The 17,057-nt window shown below is 37.7% G+C and overlaps 1 protein-coding gene across 1 annotated transcript in view; it reads right to left on the bottom strand.

Annotated features, from left to right (window-relative positions):
• INSC (INSC spindle orientation adaptor protein) overlaps window positions 1-17,057 on the bottom strand; it is a 136,840-nt gene that overhangs the window by 92,927 nt on the left and 26,856 nt on the right. The window contains exons 2-3 of the mRNA XM_061999662.1: window positions 8,445-8,599; window positions 917-1,010 (exon numbers count right to left, since the gene is read on the bottom strand). Coding sequence (XP_061855646.1) covers window positions 917-1,010; window positions 8,445-8,599 — 249 coding nt within the window. The remainder of the gene's footprint in view (window positions 1-916; window positions 1,011-8,444; window positions 8,600-17,057) is intronic.

Below are 17,057 nucleotides of genomic sequence, written 5' to 3'. Positions count from 1 at the left end.
TATGCTCATATGCTTTTACTATGACTGTGAGCTTAATGGTTTTATCAAAGTATCTGCTGGAAGACTCAAGTAGGGAAAGGTGGAGAAATATTAAATCCCCAATGAAGAAAATCATTGTACTTTGAGATTTCATGTCAGCAGTTAGCTAATTATAATAAAGAATTGCAATCTGATCTGAAGAAGGAAGAGTAGAAGAAAGACTGAAATTTTGATCCTTTTTGTTTCTGCATTCAGCAGCCTCCAAGTCCACTCACCTCCATCCCCCCTAAAAAAGATTGCGCTCCATATGACTTTTTCACTGGGGATGCCAAATGTCATTGTATTCATCATTTTTTTAGTTTTCATGGAAACTCCATTATCCTAGAAATGAAACTACACTGTATAGATACAGCTATTAGATAGCAACCAACAGCTAGATTTTTAAAAACTGTTGATTAGTAGAATCACCAGTATCTTCAGTCTCACTGGGGCACCACAGGCTGAAGAGTTAATACCATAACCCTCATATCACTACCATGGCTACACCTAAAGAAAGTCAGCCCGGTTAAAGAAATTTGTATTTATAGTTTTCAGAAGTCAGTCATCTCCAAGTGTAGTGAGTACCAGTGACTCATACCATGACAAAGAAGTGATATAGTAAATAGTCACATCCTTACTGCAAACACGTTCATCCATTTGAAATGCTGACGGCATGTTAACTGTCATGATTTACCTCACTTCAGGTGTACAAATTTGCAAATGGTTGAGAAATGCATTCCAGATTTCCACATTCATTCTCAACATACTTTATGTACATTACCTAAAACTGAGCTTAAAAATGAGGTTTTACGTGTCTTTGGATCCTCAAAGCAAAGTGCAGCTGCACTCCTGGAGGCATTTAATCACTCAAGTCTGAATGACAGAGTGCACCACTTACCGCTGAACAGGTAATGGAAGGGAATCTAAGTGGTCCTCGCCCTTAAAAGCCATATTTATTCTATTCTTATGTGCACTTCTCCATAGGCTGGAACCTAGAGAAAAAAAAAAAAAGGAAAACAAACCCAACAAAAAGTCATTTAGGAAATCTAGGCAAACTCAGATCTCTTCAGTCCAAGGTGGCACGGCATTCTCCTAACAACCTGCAGAGCTAACTCATTAAAAACACATTAAAAGGCTTCTTTTCTTCAGGTTACCACACAGCTCCAGCAGGTAACCAAGGCCATTAAGCCTATTTCATGACACAAGCAACATAGGGTTTGCATATTCCTGAATTTCATGGACAACTGCACAGGTTAGAGTCACCTGGGTTGACCATTTCTGAGTTAATGCAGAGTTATTATTTAGTCTCATTTGTTCTAAATTAAAAGCTGAACTCTAGAGGAATTTATTTTAGCATGATTGTAGTTTGTCAGGTTATTATGTGGAAGACTGCAAGACAAAGCAGGTGTATGCTCATAGGATTTCAGGATCATTTAGTACTACATTTAAAGAAAGGTCCTTGATGTCTATTGTATTGATCCTTCCACATTAAATGGGGTTTTTTATATCACAGAGTCACAGAATGGTAGGAGATGTAAGAGACTTTTAGAGATCATCTAGTCCAATCTCCCTGCAGAAGCCGGTCCATCTAAATCAGGTTGCACAGGAATGCATCCAGGTGGGTCTTGAAGACCTCGAAGGAAGGAGACTCCACATTCTCCCTGGGCAGCCTGTTCCAGTGTTCATATCACTTTCATCTTTTTGTATCCTTTTCCTCTATGTTTTACTCTTACACCTGATGACCAAGAAACACATTCAAACACTACTGTACTAGAAAGAGGAAAGAGAGGAAGATAAATAGTCTCCCCGTTTTCACAAAAGGGAGAGGTTGTCTCCCTGCCTCTTCTTTTAATTAGGACATTACTTACTATAGGTCAATGCATATTCTCAACAAATGCCAGTGAAGATTTCTTTTACCACAAAAGGTGAAGTCATTCCCACTGATCCTCATGGCTAGAGAAAACCTAATGCAAAGTGTTTGAAGGAAAGGAGTAATCCATAACTCAAGAACAAGGAAGAGATGAATTTGGAGGAGGAGACAGGACCAGTGGAGAAAACGATGCTTTCTTAGATGTGAAGCACAATCTGGGATCAATGGATCTCATTCTCGGAGAAAATAACTTTACACAGGAAATGAATGCTGTTTGTGTCACCGAGGCAGAATGTTTTTGATATAACTACTTGTGAAATTCTGCCATTTGGTTTTTGGCTGCATTCTGCAAGCTGAGTCAGACAGCATTTAAGATACGTGCCATTCCAAATCACACTTAATTGACACAGAGTGATCCTCAATGCCTTGCCTAGCAAACTGATCTCATTGCTAATGCATGTTCTTACCCCCTCGCCCTGCCCCAAGATTCCACAAATATTGTCTTGAGTACATAAAAACATTACAACCAAAGTAATGCATTCACATGCTCTGTCCACTATTAGCATCAGATTACTTTGATGATAGTGTCATTCTGTGTTCCTTCCTGTCCCTCAAATTTTCCTGAAAATAACAAACTTAATCTTCTTAGTCTGAGTGTCTAACAAAAAAATATATTGAAATATGAGAGAAGAATCAATCTCTTTAGGAAAAAAATAAAATAAGCAGTTACTGAATTCTCTCATTTAAAAATATTGCTGATATTTAATAGACTGGGCTTGAAAATACGTATGCCTTAGTATAAAAATATTAGCATGTATTCTTCTGCTTCCTTCACACACCATGATTTGAAAAACAAGCTTACTATTGTTTTTCTTCAAGAATTTACCATATGATGCACAGACTTCACTAATAAGAAATAAATCAGCTGTCTCAATTTCTTTTTACTAGTGGAATTTGTCTCTCTGTCAAAGACTTTTAAGATTACCAAATACAAATAATCATATAATCAGATTTACTGGAAATAGAAAATTATTGTTGTTACCACTGTCTTCATTTGAAGAAGATATCCTTAATCAAATATGATCATATCTGCACAAAAGTCTTAATCTTCAAGATGAAGTTTCCTTTCCTGTTATGTAAATGACCAAAAAAAGTAGTTTCAGGCTGCAGAAGTACAGACATCATGGACACTAGCTCTTTCTGCTCAGCATCAGGCACAGGATTTATATTCATATGCTACCAGCACAAAATCAAGGTTCTGACAAACTAAAGCTACTTCACCATTAGCTCAGCCCACTAACAATTTCTACACATATAAATCAAAGCATCTGCTTGTACTCCATTACTTGTGATAAGTAACATAATGTATACAGATGTAAATTAGATTATTGCATGTCATTGTTCCCTATACATTTGGAAACTTGACAAAAATGTAGCCTTTTTTATATTGTCTTCCCACAAAACACACATTTATATTATAGCTGAGAGCCTTTAAAAACATGATCAACTCCTACTTAGAGGTCATTTATGCTCCAGGAACAATAAGAAAATGCAACACCAATATCATAACCAAACAGTCTGTCTCAAGAATATGATTACATATAAGCTCAAATCTTTAAGCCAAAGTGATGCTGACAACATGAGGAAATGCTCTCTCCAAACACCTGGAAGTCTGCCAGAAGACCAACTGTACCCCCAGGACAGCAAAGTACCACACTAGTCTACCTAAATCCATGACTACAAGAGGTTGAAGACCCAGTGCCAGATATGGTATAGGCTTCTGATCCTTCTGCAAAATGGTTTCTCCACATGTCACTCAATTAGGAGTGCTCCATGGTAAATGTTTGGTTTTTGGTGTTCTCATTCACTTCTCCAGGTAAAACCAAGACAACTGTACTTCCTCTTAAAAACCATGAATATATTTATTTAGTTGATGCTGCTTTTTATTAAAAAGGCCAAAAGACAAGTGTTGAGCTCTAGACAGCATCCCTAAAAAGAAGATCCCCTACTATACCTGAACACATAGATGAATCCCTGAGTCACCTCCAGTCAAAGTAAAAAGCTTTTTGTTTCATCTTCTACAAAAAACACCCTGCTTGGGGTCAAAGGCTTGTTTACTCTGGCAAATACAGGACAACATGCATAGAAGAGCAGACATGCACTGTAGCTAACATATATGCTAGCAACCTGTCATGAAAACCTTTCCAAGGCTTTTTGTTTGAAGGACTGAAACATGGGTAGGGCAATGTGCCCAGCCTCTGCTGCAACTGCTGTCTGACCATCTGTGCAGGGACACCAGGAAGCTCTATAGCTTTCGCACAATAGCTATGCACAACTAAAAGTTGATGTGCACATGACCACACCCATTTAAAGATACATAAACTGTACATATATGCCCACATGTCACTTTAATTCTTCCCACTAGCTGCTTCCACACAGATGGTAGAGAGAGTGTAGCAGCAAGTAGAACTACAGATCTGCAACGGTGCCTGAAGTCAGAGGCCTTTCTCCTAATGATCATTTAAAAGACGCTCCTCTGACTTAAAATTTCATAAAAACGTTATATATACATGGTTTGTATATATGTTATTTATGTATATATACATACACCCATTTATTAGCATTTACATACTAACAGGCAACGTTACCATAGTTGTATGGGAGAGGCTAACGGTTTTTTTCCACTGGCTTCAGCCCATAGCTGGTCAGAGATGCTCTATAGGTAAACTTGTACCAAAAAAGTAAAACTACTTGTAGTTTGTAATATTTGTCATTTTGATACAAGTCTGAGGGACACTCCTGCTGTGATAATACAACTGTCAGTCTTGCACTATTACACAGCCCATTTTTTACTAACTTACATAGCATTTTATGTAAATAAATGTCTGCACATAGCCTTGGATTTTGATTATAAATAACAGTGTAGAATTGATTTAATCCTTCTGGTAGATCACAGCCTGTGCACATGGAGTTACATGTATCAAGGTAGCAGTCTCTCCTTGTGTCCTTCACCTTTCTCTTTGTCACATCAACCTTGAATTAGATTTTAAGATGTTATTTCCTCATGTTCATTGGGTAGATGTAGATAAGCAAACCACAAACCACGTTTCATTCCTAAAGATAGTCAGCCAAAAGCTTCTTTTAAAGTACTACTACACAAGAAGAAAACAAAACATCACACCTGAAATAGCATGTAAGTGTTGCTCACAGAAAAAGCAGCATCAGTAGAATGGCAAAAAAAAACCCCAACCAACCAACCAACAAAAACCCAGGAAAACTAACAGAGAACTAAAAACAAGTTTAAGAAACTGTCAAATTAGCACACCCATAAATTAAAGGAGGAGTCTCATCCTAACTTACAACAGGCTTGCCAGTGTCTGTGAAACTTGTGCAATGTCTCTTTAGTACAAAGATGGAGACAGAAGCTGTTAAACCACCAGTTCCAGAACAGTAGGCTCTTCCTGCCCTACTGGATCTCTCTGCTGGGAGACTCCTCCTGCTCAAGTCTATTTAGTATCAGAGAGCAGCTTCTAAAGTTGCAATATGTTAGTATTCTAGAAAAGATGCTATTTTCACTAGGAAAACAAATTGTATCTTGTAAAATCTCGCAGTTTAAATTTCTCCATCATTCAACATGTTAGTTTAGCAAGTTAGAAATTAGAAGAATTTAAGCAGACAGGATTCTGGACATATCCATGTCCAGAAGTATCACAGTAATGGCACATATTCAAGGTGAAATGAGTGACTCAAGTACTTCTACTCCTGATGGCCCTAAACAAGTTCTTCATCACAAAATGATGTCCTGAATTAATTAAGTCCCAGAACTTGCACAATTAAATTCACATTTTTGATGTCGTTCACTTACAAAAGCTTAAATCAAAAGGCAAATCCGTGAACTTTTGTGGCCTCATTTCTAACCTCTAACATTGTAATTTCAACACTAAGAGAAATCTTAAAATAAGGTCAAACAAGAGCAGCATTTCTCTTTCTAAAAGACAGAAATCCATACATCTAGCCTTTGATTATTAATAAGAATCAGATTTAGAAAAGTGTGTCACCTATCAGTAATATACTTAACCTGAGAGTAAGAAGTCATTAGCTAAGAGTCATTTCGGACTAGATATCACTTGATTAATACAAACATTTCCTGTCTGTAGTAAAGTACAATCTCTGCTCTGCCAAACAATGCCTGTCCTTATTTTACAATTCTGAGAGTCTGGAAATCATTAGTTATTATTCTCCTGGTACACAGAATAACTGTTAATGGAACGCCACAAATCATATTAAAAGCAAAATTCTGACAGCATTTATCCGATAGGTCAGAAAGTAAATACATACACTCTGTCCTTCAGCAACACGTCCAGTCCATCAAAAGTTTTTCACTCTAGCCATTGAGGACTCAGGATCCCATTGTCATTTTGCACTGTTGCAGGCTTATACATATATTAATTAATTACAATAATAAAAGTCAACTCAGAATTAAACTGAGTGTCACAAATCTAAGAAGCCATGCAACCATGAGAAAGAAATAATGAAGAGTCTTTCAAACTATGCCTTAAAATGAGTTGTATCAGCATGGGATCATATACACAGATGTATATACCACACTCAGAGAATGCAAAATTAAAACTTGAAGAGGGAGAGGTGGGAACAGTTGCTACCTGCAGCATTCATCCACAGTAGCTGGTCTTTAATTATTGGTAGAACCAATAATTAAAGAGGCAGGACTTCTGAGTAGTTTATTCCTTACACTTCAAGTATAATCTGGAGTATAAATCCATTTTCACTCACATAGTTTTTTTTTTAATGCATATTTCTTCCTAATTTTCTCTCTATTTTCTGCAGTGAGGGCATCTAATTTTAACCAAGTCTCTATCTTGGTCAATACTCCTTTCTATATATCATATAATCATAGGACAGTTTGGGTTGGAAGAGACCTTAAAGATCATCTAGTTCCAACCGTCTTCAGACTGGATAGAGATACCTTCCACTGGATCAGGTTTCTCAAAGCCTCATCCAACCTGGAGTTAAATATACATATATCAATACATAGTATACTACAGATTCGTATGATAAATTTATTTACACATATTCTATTAATAGTTTCTAATTTGATCTTTTAATGTTATTTTTATATTTTCTATTACATTAAATATTCACGGAATATATATTAGAACATTTACATATATAAAAGAGGTATGGTGTGTATGTATATATCTCTAACTAATGTAGCTACTCATGCAAACTGAAGTCTGTGCTGTTCTCATCTTACCCTTAGCGTACCGTGCCATAGCTTCAAAATACACAAAGTGGGGAACAGGAGAAGCAGATAAAAATCTCAGTTCAAATAGATCTTCCTGAAAATTACAGGCAAGGAACATTACTTCATAGATCTTTAGACAGCACAAGAGCAGAGTTGCCAACTGCAAATACTGTGGCTGGAAGCAGTTTCGAGAGAAAAATCTGAAGCCAGTCTCATTCATCTGCATACTGAGTATGATTCCTTCATTCACTTTCTGGTTTTGGAGCCTTCAGAGTGCCCTCCTTGAATATATGCAACTCTTTCTTAATGATCACAACACAGAAATCTGCTTTTAAGGCAAGGGATGTTAGAATGCTCATTCCATTTCTCAATTTTAGAAAGTGAATCATATCAAAACACTAAATAGATTATCTGCAATGCAACAAGAGGATCTGATTGCATTGAGAGGGAAAGCATAGACTCATATTACCTAGATAAGCCAGCTTGCTCCATGACACATATTAGGAATAGATCTGACATTGCATGCATTACAGTCAATCCTTTTGCCAAAGCACGAGTTTTCTTACAATGTAGCTCCAGCAAATTTTCCCATTTAGATACTAAATCTCTAGAAAGATAGACTTTACATCATCAGGGACTACTTATGAAAATGTTTAAAATCAGGTGATAGAGAAGGGCATAACAAATTTTAAGATTTCCTTTCTCTCCTCCCACCACTTAAAATTATTTGGGGCAAAAAGCAGTTGGACTAATCATTTAGTTGGCTTATTTTTTAAAAAATCTTATCAGTGAAAGTCTTTAAAATCTCCCCTTCTGCAAGGTGCACAATTTATACATATGGCAGCATTATGGGAGCAAACAGATTACTGGTCATGTATCTAGCAATTAGCATTTTACAGGCCATTTTGCTGGGTAAGAATTTGCTTTTGAGGTTCAGGAATTGAATAATGGGTGGCACATTCATGCACTCTAGAGCTATATTTTATCTTTTATGTGATGCAGAATAACCACCATATAAAAACATTTATTGGGTCTCAGAGCAGTATTAATACAACTTGCTACCATAAAATGCTGAGAGGTAGACTGTGTAGTGCTTTCCCCTCCCTTTGAGTTCACCTGTACCAATACAAGCCTCAATTCAAACACCCACAAACATAGAATTGTTTTAGTTGGAAAAGACCTTCAAGATCATTAAGTCCTGTCAGTGAAAAAGTTCTCCCAAATCTAAACCTCCCCTGGCACAACTTCGGGCCATTTCCTCTTGTCCCATCACTTGTTATTTGGGAGACCAACCTCTACAGCCTCCTTTTGGGTAGTTGTAAAGAGTGATTATGTCTTCCCTCAGCCTACTCTCCCCCAGAGTAAGCAACCTGAGCTTCTTCAGTTGCTTCTCATAAGATAGAGGCATCCCTGTTCCTGGTAACAGTGTCTTTGTTTCAAAGTCATTTCTGAAGAGAAACAGAAAAACAGGCTTTAACCTGTTTCAGGCTTTTTAGAACACACTTTTAAGTCTGGTTTGCAGATCTCCTCTCTTCATCGTGGCTCTGCCTCAGTCATGGCAGCCCCTGCATTTGTGGCTCCTATGTGGCAGGAGGGCAAGATAAGCAGCTGCCATCAGGCCAAAGATCAACTTTCCCCAGCTTTTTTTCCCTTTTTTTCTTTCTTTTCCCCCAAGACCAGATGTGAAGGAGCATTGTTTGACAGGCCAGCTGTAAGTTCAGTACCTGACAGTGCACCTCTGAGGGCCCCCATGCCACCTTTGAGGGCAGCCCCCCACTGCTGCCTGCAGGCTGGAACCTGTTCTCTCCAGCCCTTAGGTAGGCAAGAGCCTAGGCCACAGCCCACTGGGACAGTGGTGGCAGGGCTGAGCTGCAGAGGAGCCTGTGGCCCCCATGGCACATGGTCACAACCTCAGCCTCTTGGACCTCCTGGAAAATGTCAGGGGTGTGTGCTTAAATGAATTCAAGTTCAATTCCCCCACTTTGGTCTGACTAACCTTCGACACCATAACCACATACAAACAACATCCACTCTAAAGCATTTAATCTTATCCCCTCAATAAGAAGTGGGATCATGTGTCTTTCCAGACTGTGTGGAAAGATCAGAAATAAAAGGACTATTATTGTGGAGTTCACAAACCAAGAGATCTTTTTGTGCCTTACTTTGTACAAGTCTGACTTTAGATTAAGCTGTTCAGAAGAAATGCCTTCAGAATACCAGTTTTCTGTTATTTGTTGACATGAAGCTTTTAAATTTAATGAAATTATATTAAATTGCAGCTAAGATTCACTATCCCCCCCCCAACAAAAACCTGTAAAAGGAGCTTAAAATGAAAAGAGGCAGGAAATAGAGAAACAGAAATTAAATGTTAAGTTATATGTGAAAAAAGTAAAAGTTGAAATCAAGTATTCCAACATTCAATACTGTAAATAGGTACATAGAGAAGATAATAACATTGTATTTAACTGCTTCAGTGATGGGAAAACAGTGAGGACTTACACAAGTAACTCATTTGCTCCAAGGAAAAATGACAATATCTTTGCCCATCTCTGAATACAATCCATTTGCTGTAATGATTTCATCTTATGTGATATCTATTCCAGTTAGTCAGACAAGAAGTCTAAAAGACATCTTTACTACATTCTCTAAAGAACAAAAAAAAAAAAAATCTGACATTTTAACAGAGCTGAGTAAAACTACTATTAATTCAGGTCACAGCCCACAGTAGCCAAGTCTCTTTTGGAAGTATTGCAAGGCATTACAAGGTAAATAGTGGTGGTATTTTTACAATATTTGCCAGCAGTCATTAAGATTTTCATTTTACAGAGTTAATATCCATTTGCTCTTTTTTGTCATAACTCTGAAAACCTTAACATCAGCTTTAGACCAACACAGATAAATTCACATTTACCTAAAAGTTAACACAAACACAAAAGGCCAAGAATAGCTCTAGTCATTGAACAAATGCTCTATTTGAATTACTAATAAACTTGTTACCTCTACAGTTTATCATATCAGAGAAAAGAAAGAAAAGGACCTCTAGAGCTACAGAAAAGTTAAAATGGAAGAAAGTAAATGGGAGATATCAACCTTATTGCCTGCTAAATAAGGTAACACATGAACAGGAGATCAAACTTAGTAACAAGCACATAAGTCAACACACACCAGAGAACATGTGAAGCAAGTGTGGTTGAGCTACGTACACAACTTCATTAACAGTGATTCTCCCACCTTCTAGCTCATTGCAATCTCTATCTTTAAGCATGTCTTTTCTAGATAGAAACAACAAATTCAGCAGACACAAATTTCTTCCTAGCTGAAAAAAAACATAAAATCAAAGTTTGTGAAATTACCTACACATAAAATACAAATGTTTGAGCCTACAGCAACATTTGAATCTTGTTTCTATTTCTTGCATTTTTTTCCTTTAATAACTCCAATTAACACTTCCAAATAGCCTGTCAGCAGAACTGTTTCCTAGTCATTACAAGTCTACATAAAGGTCAAGTAATAAAGCAGTAGTGAACTTTTTCTCTTTTTAAGAAGAAAGTATTGCATTTATATTTTTGAACCACTGCCAAAGAGTATCCAATCATCAGACATTTTCCTCTCTCTCTGTCCTTCACATAAAGCAACATGATGGAGCCAAAACACTGTAATAAGAATGCATACAGGGAGTCCCCAGCAGGACTAGAGGCAGAACTGCTCTGTAAGATCATTCACATATCCATTGTCTCTGGGGCAGGTGTAATATGACAAGAGCACATTCAGAAATCCCTAGCAAGTGTAAGGGCTTGGAGGGACTTTGCAGTCTGTACACATTAGGTTAGATTTACACCAAAGATCAAGTTATGTCTTGAGAACAGCTTGGAGCAGGAAGTGCAAAACCTACTTCAAGTCAATATGCTGCACTCAGTCTCTATGTCAAGAGCACTCCTGAGCCTTGGGCTGCTGAGGTCCAGAAGACCAAGCAAAAAAATGTTCAAAAGGTAATGATGCAGTTTCTGTGAGGGTTTTTCTTGGTGGGATTTCATTTGGTTTTGTTTGAGTCTGTTTGTTCTTTGTGTTTTGAGAGTTTTTTGTTTCCTCCCCGCCCTCCTCAGTTCACAGGCTCAAGTTTTAGTATGGAAGGGCTAAAGGGACAGGCAACAAAACAACAGGAAAAGACTCAAGGAGATGAGTATTGTTTATTAGGAAATAAAGTTTGGATATTGCTGGGTGTATATATGTAGAAGTATACCGCACCTAACAGCTCACAAAGTTACTGATCCTGACAGATGAAGATTGGACACCCTTTTCCAGAAACATGTCCAATCAATTAAAAGTTTGCATGACTAAGGATTTAGTGAAAATGAGAAAGAGCTTCAGTGTTTGCCACTTACACTCAATACAAGGACAAAAACAGTGTAGAACAAAGAAGGCTTTGTGCTAGGCCTTTCAGTTTTGGGCTTCTTTTTTAAATTCGTCTATGCTGTAGAGCAGGCACGGTGCTCTCCATCAGCTTAAAACAATAATCAGTTGTGGAGTCTCCTTCCTTGGAGGTCTTCAAGACCCGCCTGGACACGTTCCTATGTGATCTGATCTAGGTGGACCTGCTTCTGAAGGGGGGTTGGGCTAGATGATCTCAAAAGACCCTTCCAACCCCTACCATTCTATGATTCTATGATATAGATCATAACTCCCTACCACACATTACCACTCCTACAACTGTTGTAGATCAGTAGGGACCTGTGTAGTTTGATTTAAAGAATTAATATCTACATGTTACAGTAAAGTCCCAAACGTGGAAGGTATACAAGTTATGGCCTATATCTGTGATTTTGCGATTGGTAACTTCCAAGTACCTAAGCAAGCTATCAGACTTCTGCCACTTTGCATTTATCAGCTGATCTATGGTAGCTGACTGCATTCCCTCTTCAGCTGACGTTCAGTAACCTATTACGTAAAGGAGCTGGCACACAAGTTTCGAGTACAATATGAACTACTTCACAGCCTGTTCCAGGATGGCTGCATTATTTGTTTTCATTTTCTAAAAAGTTATATCAAAAGAAAAGAAAAATTATCTTTTAAGCAGTACAAGTCTCATTGCAGAGAAGGGCTAATGTTTCGGTTAAATTTTTCTCATTATCATCATGTTTGTGATGGCCCAAGTAGACACACATACACCAGAACGAGTTGAAGGTAAAGGTCCCAGAGCCAAACTTTTCCTATTAGCAGTCAAATTCAATGAATGCCTAATTATTAGGCTTCAGAGCACTCAGATTACAGACTTTATTTTTCCTTCACATTGGAAAACATAACTGTGACCTTGGTTCTTTATCCACAATTTTGGCTTCAGCCTTGTAGTTATTTATGACTATGACACAGAACTTGCTCAGGAATACTTCACTGAAAGTAAGATAGATACACATGAGATTCACATTTGGAAAACAGTCTATTCACTCCCTTTCAATGCAAACCTAAGCACTGCTAACCCTCCAGGCACATGAGACTAGAAAGACAAAGGAAAACTTTGTGTGAAACTTCAACTTCCAGAAATCTAGTGTTAACCATTTCATGGCATATGTACCAAAACTTCACAGAGGTCAAAGATCTGATCCATTGCCCTGAAAACTTCAGTCTTCAGGCTGTTTCTGTTGTTACTTATGATGTATAGGCTGTGGAGCAGATCATGTCCCACTTGCAAGAGCAGTCAGCTCCAAATCTCTCCAGAGATTTAAAATACAAGTGTTTTCCCATCCACCCACATCTACAGATAATTTCATGTCTAAGAGTTTCATATATCTCCATTTTTCATGATCAGCCTCAGAAAATAATTGGTCTCAGCAAGTAACCCCTCATGGGGATAGAGTGTATATTCCACCTACATATATGGATTTCATTATTTCCAGAGTGCCTAACCTTAGAGATGCTACCAACAATCCAACATTTACATCATCTGGATCCAAAGAACTGCCTGGGCCAATTACACTTATGTTACAGCAGTAAATACTTGAGAGCCAGGAATTTCAAATAAGTTGCAAGATATTGCCAACATCTGTCTATTAACGTGCCAGTGCCTTGGCATGCAAGAGGAGGGCGGATCTGCCATCTGACCAGTCAGGGAGATAGTCTGCCTCGCCAGCAATAAAGACTGCACACATAAGCTTTTCTTTAGATACACATGATCTAGATAAGACTCAGCACAGAGGTTTCAAGAGAATAGTCAGTGCCCAGGTGAAAGGACAGGATCTCTAAGCCATGTACCATCTATGTTCATAACCACAACTTGAATGGCATATGGGCCAGCTTTGGTAGCTACTGTCAATACAGATCTCAGTGAAAAACTGTCTCTAAAAGCAAAATCAATTCTTGTACGGGAGCTCCAAAAACAGAAACGGAGAGCTATGACCAGCAACATGTACATGCAAGGAAAGAAAGGATGACATCCTTAAACTGGAGGACAAAAATTTAAATTAGTGCAGTGGTAAAGGTAAATCAGTTCTGAGACCCATCTGCCTAAATTTTCCATTGAGATATCAAAAAAAGAGATTCTTCTTTTAATTTAATAGTCTTATAAAAGACAACCCAAGAAAATGCTAAGCATTACTCATGGTGGAACTACAGGACAGAGCTTTCGACTCATGACTCATCCAATAAAAGTGAAAGCAGTTCATAAGCAGATTCTGAAAAGTTTCAAAGCACAAGATGAATTTACCTTTAAAAAAAACCATTTCAGTAAGATGGGATAAAAAACCCAAAGCTGTTACAGGAAACACAGGGCAGCGCTTACAGTTGGAGCATGAAAACAAGAAAATAAATCTGTTTTCCACAAGGTTTGTCACTAATTTCCTTGCAGCTCCACAGCAAGTTATTTATCCTCTCCATATTCTGAAGTAACAGCATACCAAATTCTTCACAATAATGTTGGGAGGAAGTGTTCATTTACAGTCCTTGAACCTCAAGCTGATTTTAAAATATCTGCCCAAATATAATTCCAAGAGTTGAGGAGCTCATACATGAGAGTGGAATGCTGCTTTTAAAAGAAAAGATGGCTATCGGTGAGATTTGGTAAGGAATAAACATGGAAAAAATAAGTCAGCAACTTTAATGTGATAGAATCCCTAAATCATTAGAAGAGGAAAACAGAGTAAAGTCAAACCTCAGAAGGGAAATGTGTTTTTTCATGTGTCACTTATTCCCACATAGTCACAAAATAGTTGAGACTGAAGGGTCCTCAGTAAACTCCAAAAAGGAATATTCTTATGGGTAATTAACTCCCAAAGCTACATTTAAAACAATTTTTAAAGACTCACACCTCAGGACAGTTGCTACTTGTGTCTTCCTCTCAGGATGCCACCGAGAGGTTGGCTTCTGGTTTTAATTGAAGACCAACTTTTTCCAGGATAACAGGGAACTCAGTGGAAGAACTAGATGAGGTCAGGATTTGTTGATGAGAAAGGCAGACACATTATAGTTCCCAGCATCTCTGCCACTGACTTCAGCAGAGAAATAAGCTGAAAACATATTGCACATTTAGGAGTTAAGGGATGTGTCTAAAATTACATTTACAAAATATCAACTTCCGCAAATAATTATCAGGTCATATACACATAAAAGTCAAGAAAATATATTTTATTACCTGGTCATCTTATTTACAGAATAGAGCCAATTTTAGTCAGCATAAGCAGCTGCTTGCAAGAAAGGAAGGAAGGTAATTAAAATGAGGGAAATCCAAAACACGATTATACCTACCAATCATGTCATCTAAATTGTACTATTTTATTCATTAAAAATAAAGCTTTGAAACAAAGATGCCGTATTTTATGCAAGTTCTTGATTACCTTTCTGCCGAGGGAGCATGTAATTTACAAGAAAGAGGACTTAAAGCTTTAAGTGCCTCTGACTTAATTCAGCATGCTGTATTGATGGTCCCATTTAGATTATTCCATTTTAGGCCCCTCTAACGCATTAAAGGCATGACTTACTCACATCCATTTGGCTAATGATCCCCTACTGCTCTAAAGTAAATGACAGCTATTTACAGTAAATTATTCAATTAGATAGAGGGAAGTGCAGTATTCATTTTATATTGTTTGACACGGCAAAACAGAAGTGTGCAAGAAGGCAGGTGGGGCATTTTAATCTTTCAGAATCAATCGTTTAATCCACAGCAAGAGAATAAATATACTCCACAATGCTTGTCAGCATCAGATTTTTATTGTAAACATTCTAAAGAGAGACTGAAGTGTTTCAGTGCCAGATAATATCATTCTGCTTCAGAAGTCATCATACAATACAAGGAATGCTTGTAACCAGCATCTTACAGAACTGCTTTCATTTAAACAAAATTTCAAGCAACACACAAAGTGATATTTCTTTTAAAAAAAAAACAAAAAACCAAAAAAAACCCCACATGCTAGCAGGAGATCGAATTTTCATTTAAAAAAAAGAAATTAGGCATGAGCAAGTCTGAAATCTATTTATTTGTAACGGGATTTATACTACCAAGTGCCAACCTCACTTTCAGAAACAAGGCTGAATTTCCCAAGACATTTGGATAGTGGGGCATTTTTAATTTATGAAATCGCAGGAAAGGACAGCTCAGCTGACCTCAAAAATTAAGATCAGGACTCAGAAAAATAATCAAATAAAGGACAAGCCAGAGAAGTGCAAGTTAGGGCTAAAACAACCTCAGAAGAAGGGAGAAGAATAATATTGCTCTACCTCAAAAATAGTTTTAGATTTGAAGATCTCTGCATTCTTCTATTGTTTTCCAGGTGCTGAAGGGTATGCTTTCATGCATGAGCACATGCACATGTTACAATCACCACTGTATACATGCTAGTGTGGCCACTACATGTGGAAAAAAGACCAAAGCCATGATGTAGATGTCCCCTTTCAACCCCTTGCCTCATAAAAGCAAAAACAAAGGAGAAGTCCTCTTACTATGGGTACAAACATCAAATACAAGGTACAGACAGAGTTACTATGCATCCTGAGCCTGTCAGTGACCATGCTTTGCACAGTTCTCAGGCCTCCTATTATTTAATACAAAGGGAAAGAAAGAAGAGGCAATTTATCTGAGCCCTGCTGGCTAGCTCTGATTTTGAGAATTTTTCTCTTCATCAAGCCCAGAGTGCCTCAGAGCAAGTGCCGAGCATCCCAAACTAAAGAATCTGGCCAATCCGCCAACGCATTTAATTTTCTGCAGGCAGAGGGCCAGCAAGCACAGCTCCCACTAAGTGTAATGGGAGTTGCACTTGCCTATGCCAGCAAATGAAGTTTGCTGGGGGACTACAAGCAACACAGTACAGAAAATACTACTGTAGCTAGCATCTGTTTTCAAAGGACACATTTGAATGGAGTAGTTATTCTTACTGTTTCAGCTCTTCTAAAGATGCTGACACAATGAAATCCTTCCTACTTTTACTATGTATCCACTCACTTCCATGAGCCAGGATTCCAGACTGACTGTAATAATGAATTCCATCAAAAGGCCAGCTTAAAGCAACTAGACTGTTGTGAATTTAACTGTCACTTGGTGGCTATGTACCCAAAAGTGCTGTCCAGAAGACCTCCTATACATTTGGCTCCTGAATTCCTAAGGAAGGTCTGCATTTCAGCAGCTCCAAAGTCTATTTTCTGTGACTCAATACTTACTGCTTATTTTGCTATCTATTTACTCCCTCTTAGGAAAGATTAATTTTATTTCATAGCTCTACTAAAACCAAATATATTAAGGAAATTTTAGCCCAGATTCTCAGTGGCTCTAAGCTATGGATGCTATGCCAGTTTTTACCAGGTAAAGATTACTCCATCATTGTTTGTAGAAACCCAAAAATCCCTCTCTTTGCAATACTTTTTAAAGGCTATAGGAATACAAGTAATAGTAATAAAAATTCTGGAACATAGTGAGCAATACTT

Source organism: Colius striatus, chromosome 7, assembly GCF_028858725.1.
Source record: "Colius striatus isolate bColStr4 chromosome 7, bColStr4.1.hap1, whole genome shotgun sequence".
NCBI classification, from domain to species: domain Eukaryota; kingdom Metazoa; phylum Chordata; class Aves; order Coliiformes; family Coliidae; genus Colius; species Colius striatus.
Note: the sequence above shows the minus strand (reverse complement) of the source record. Positions and strands in the feature narration are given on the sequence as shown.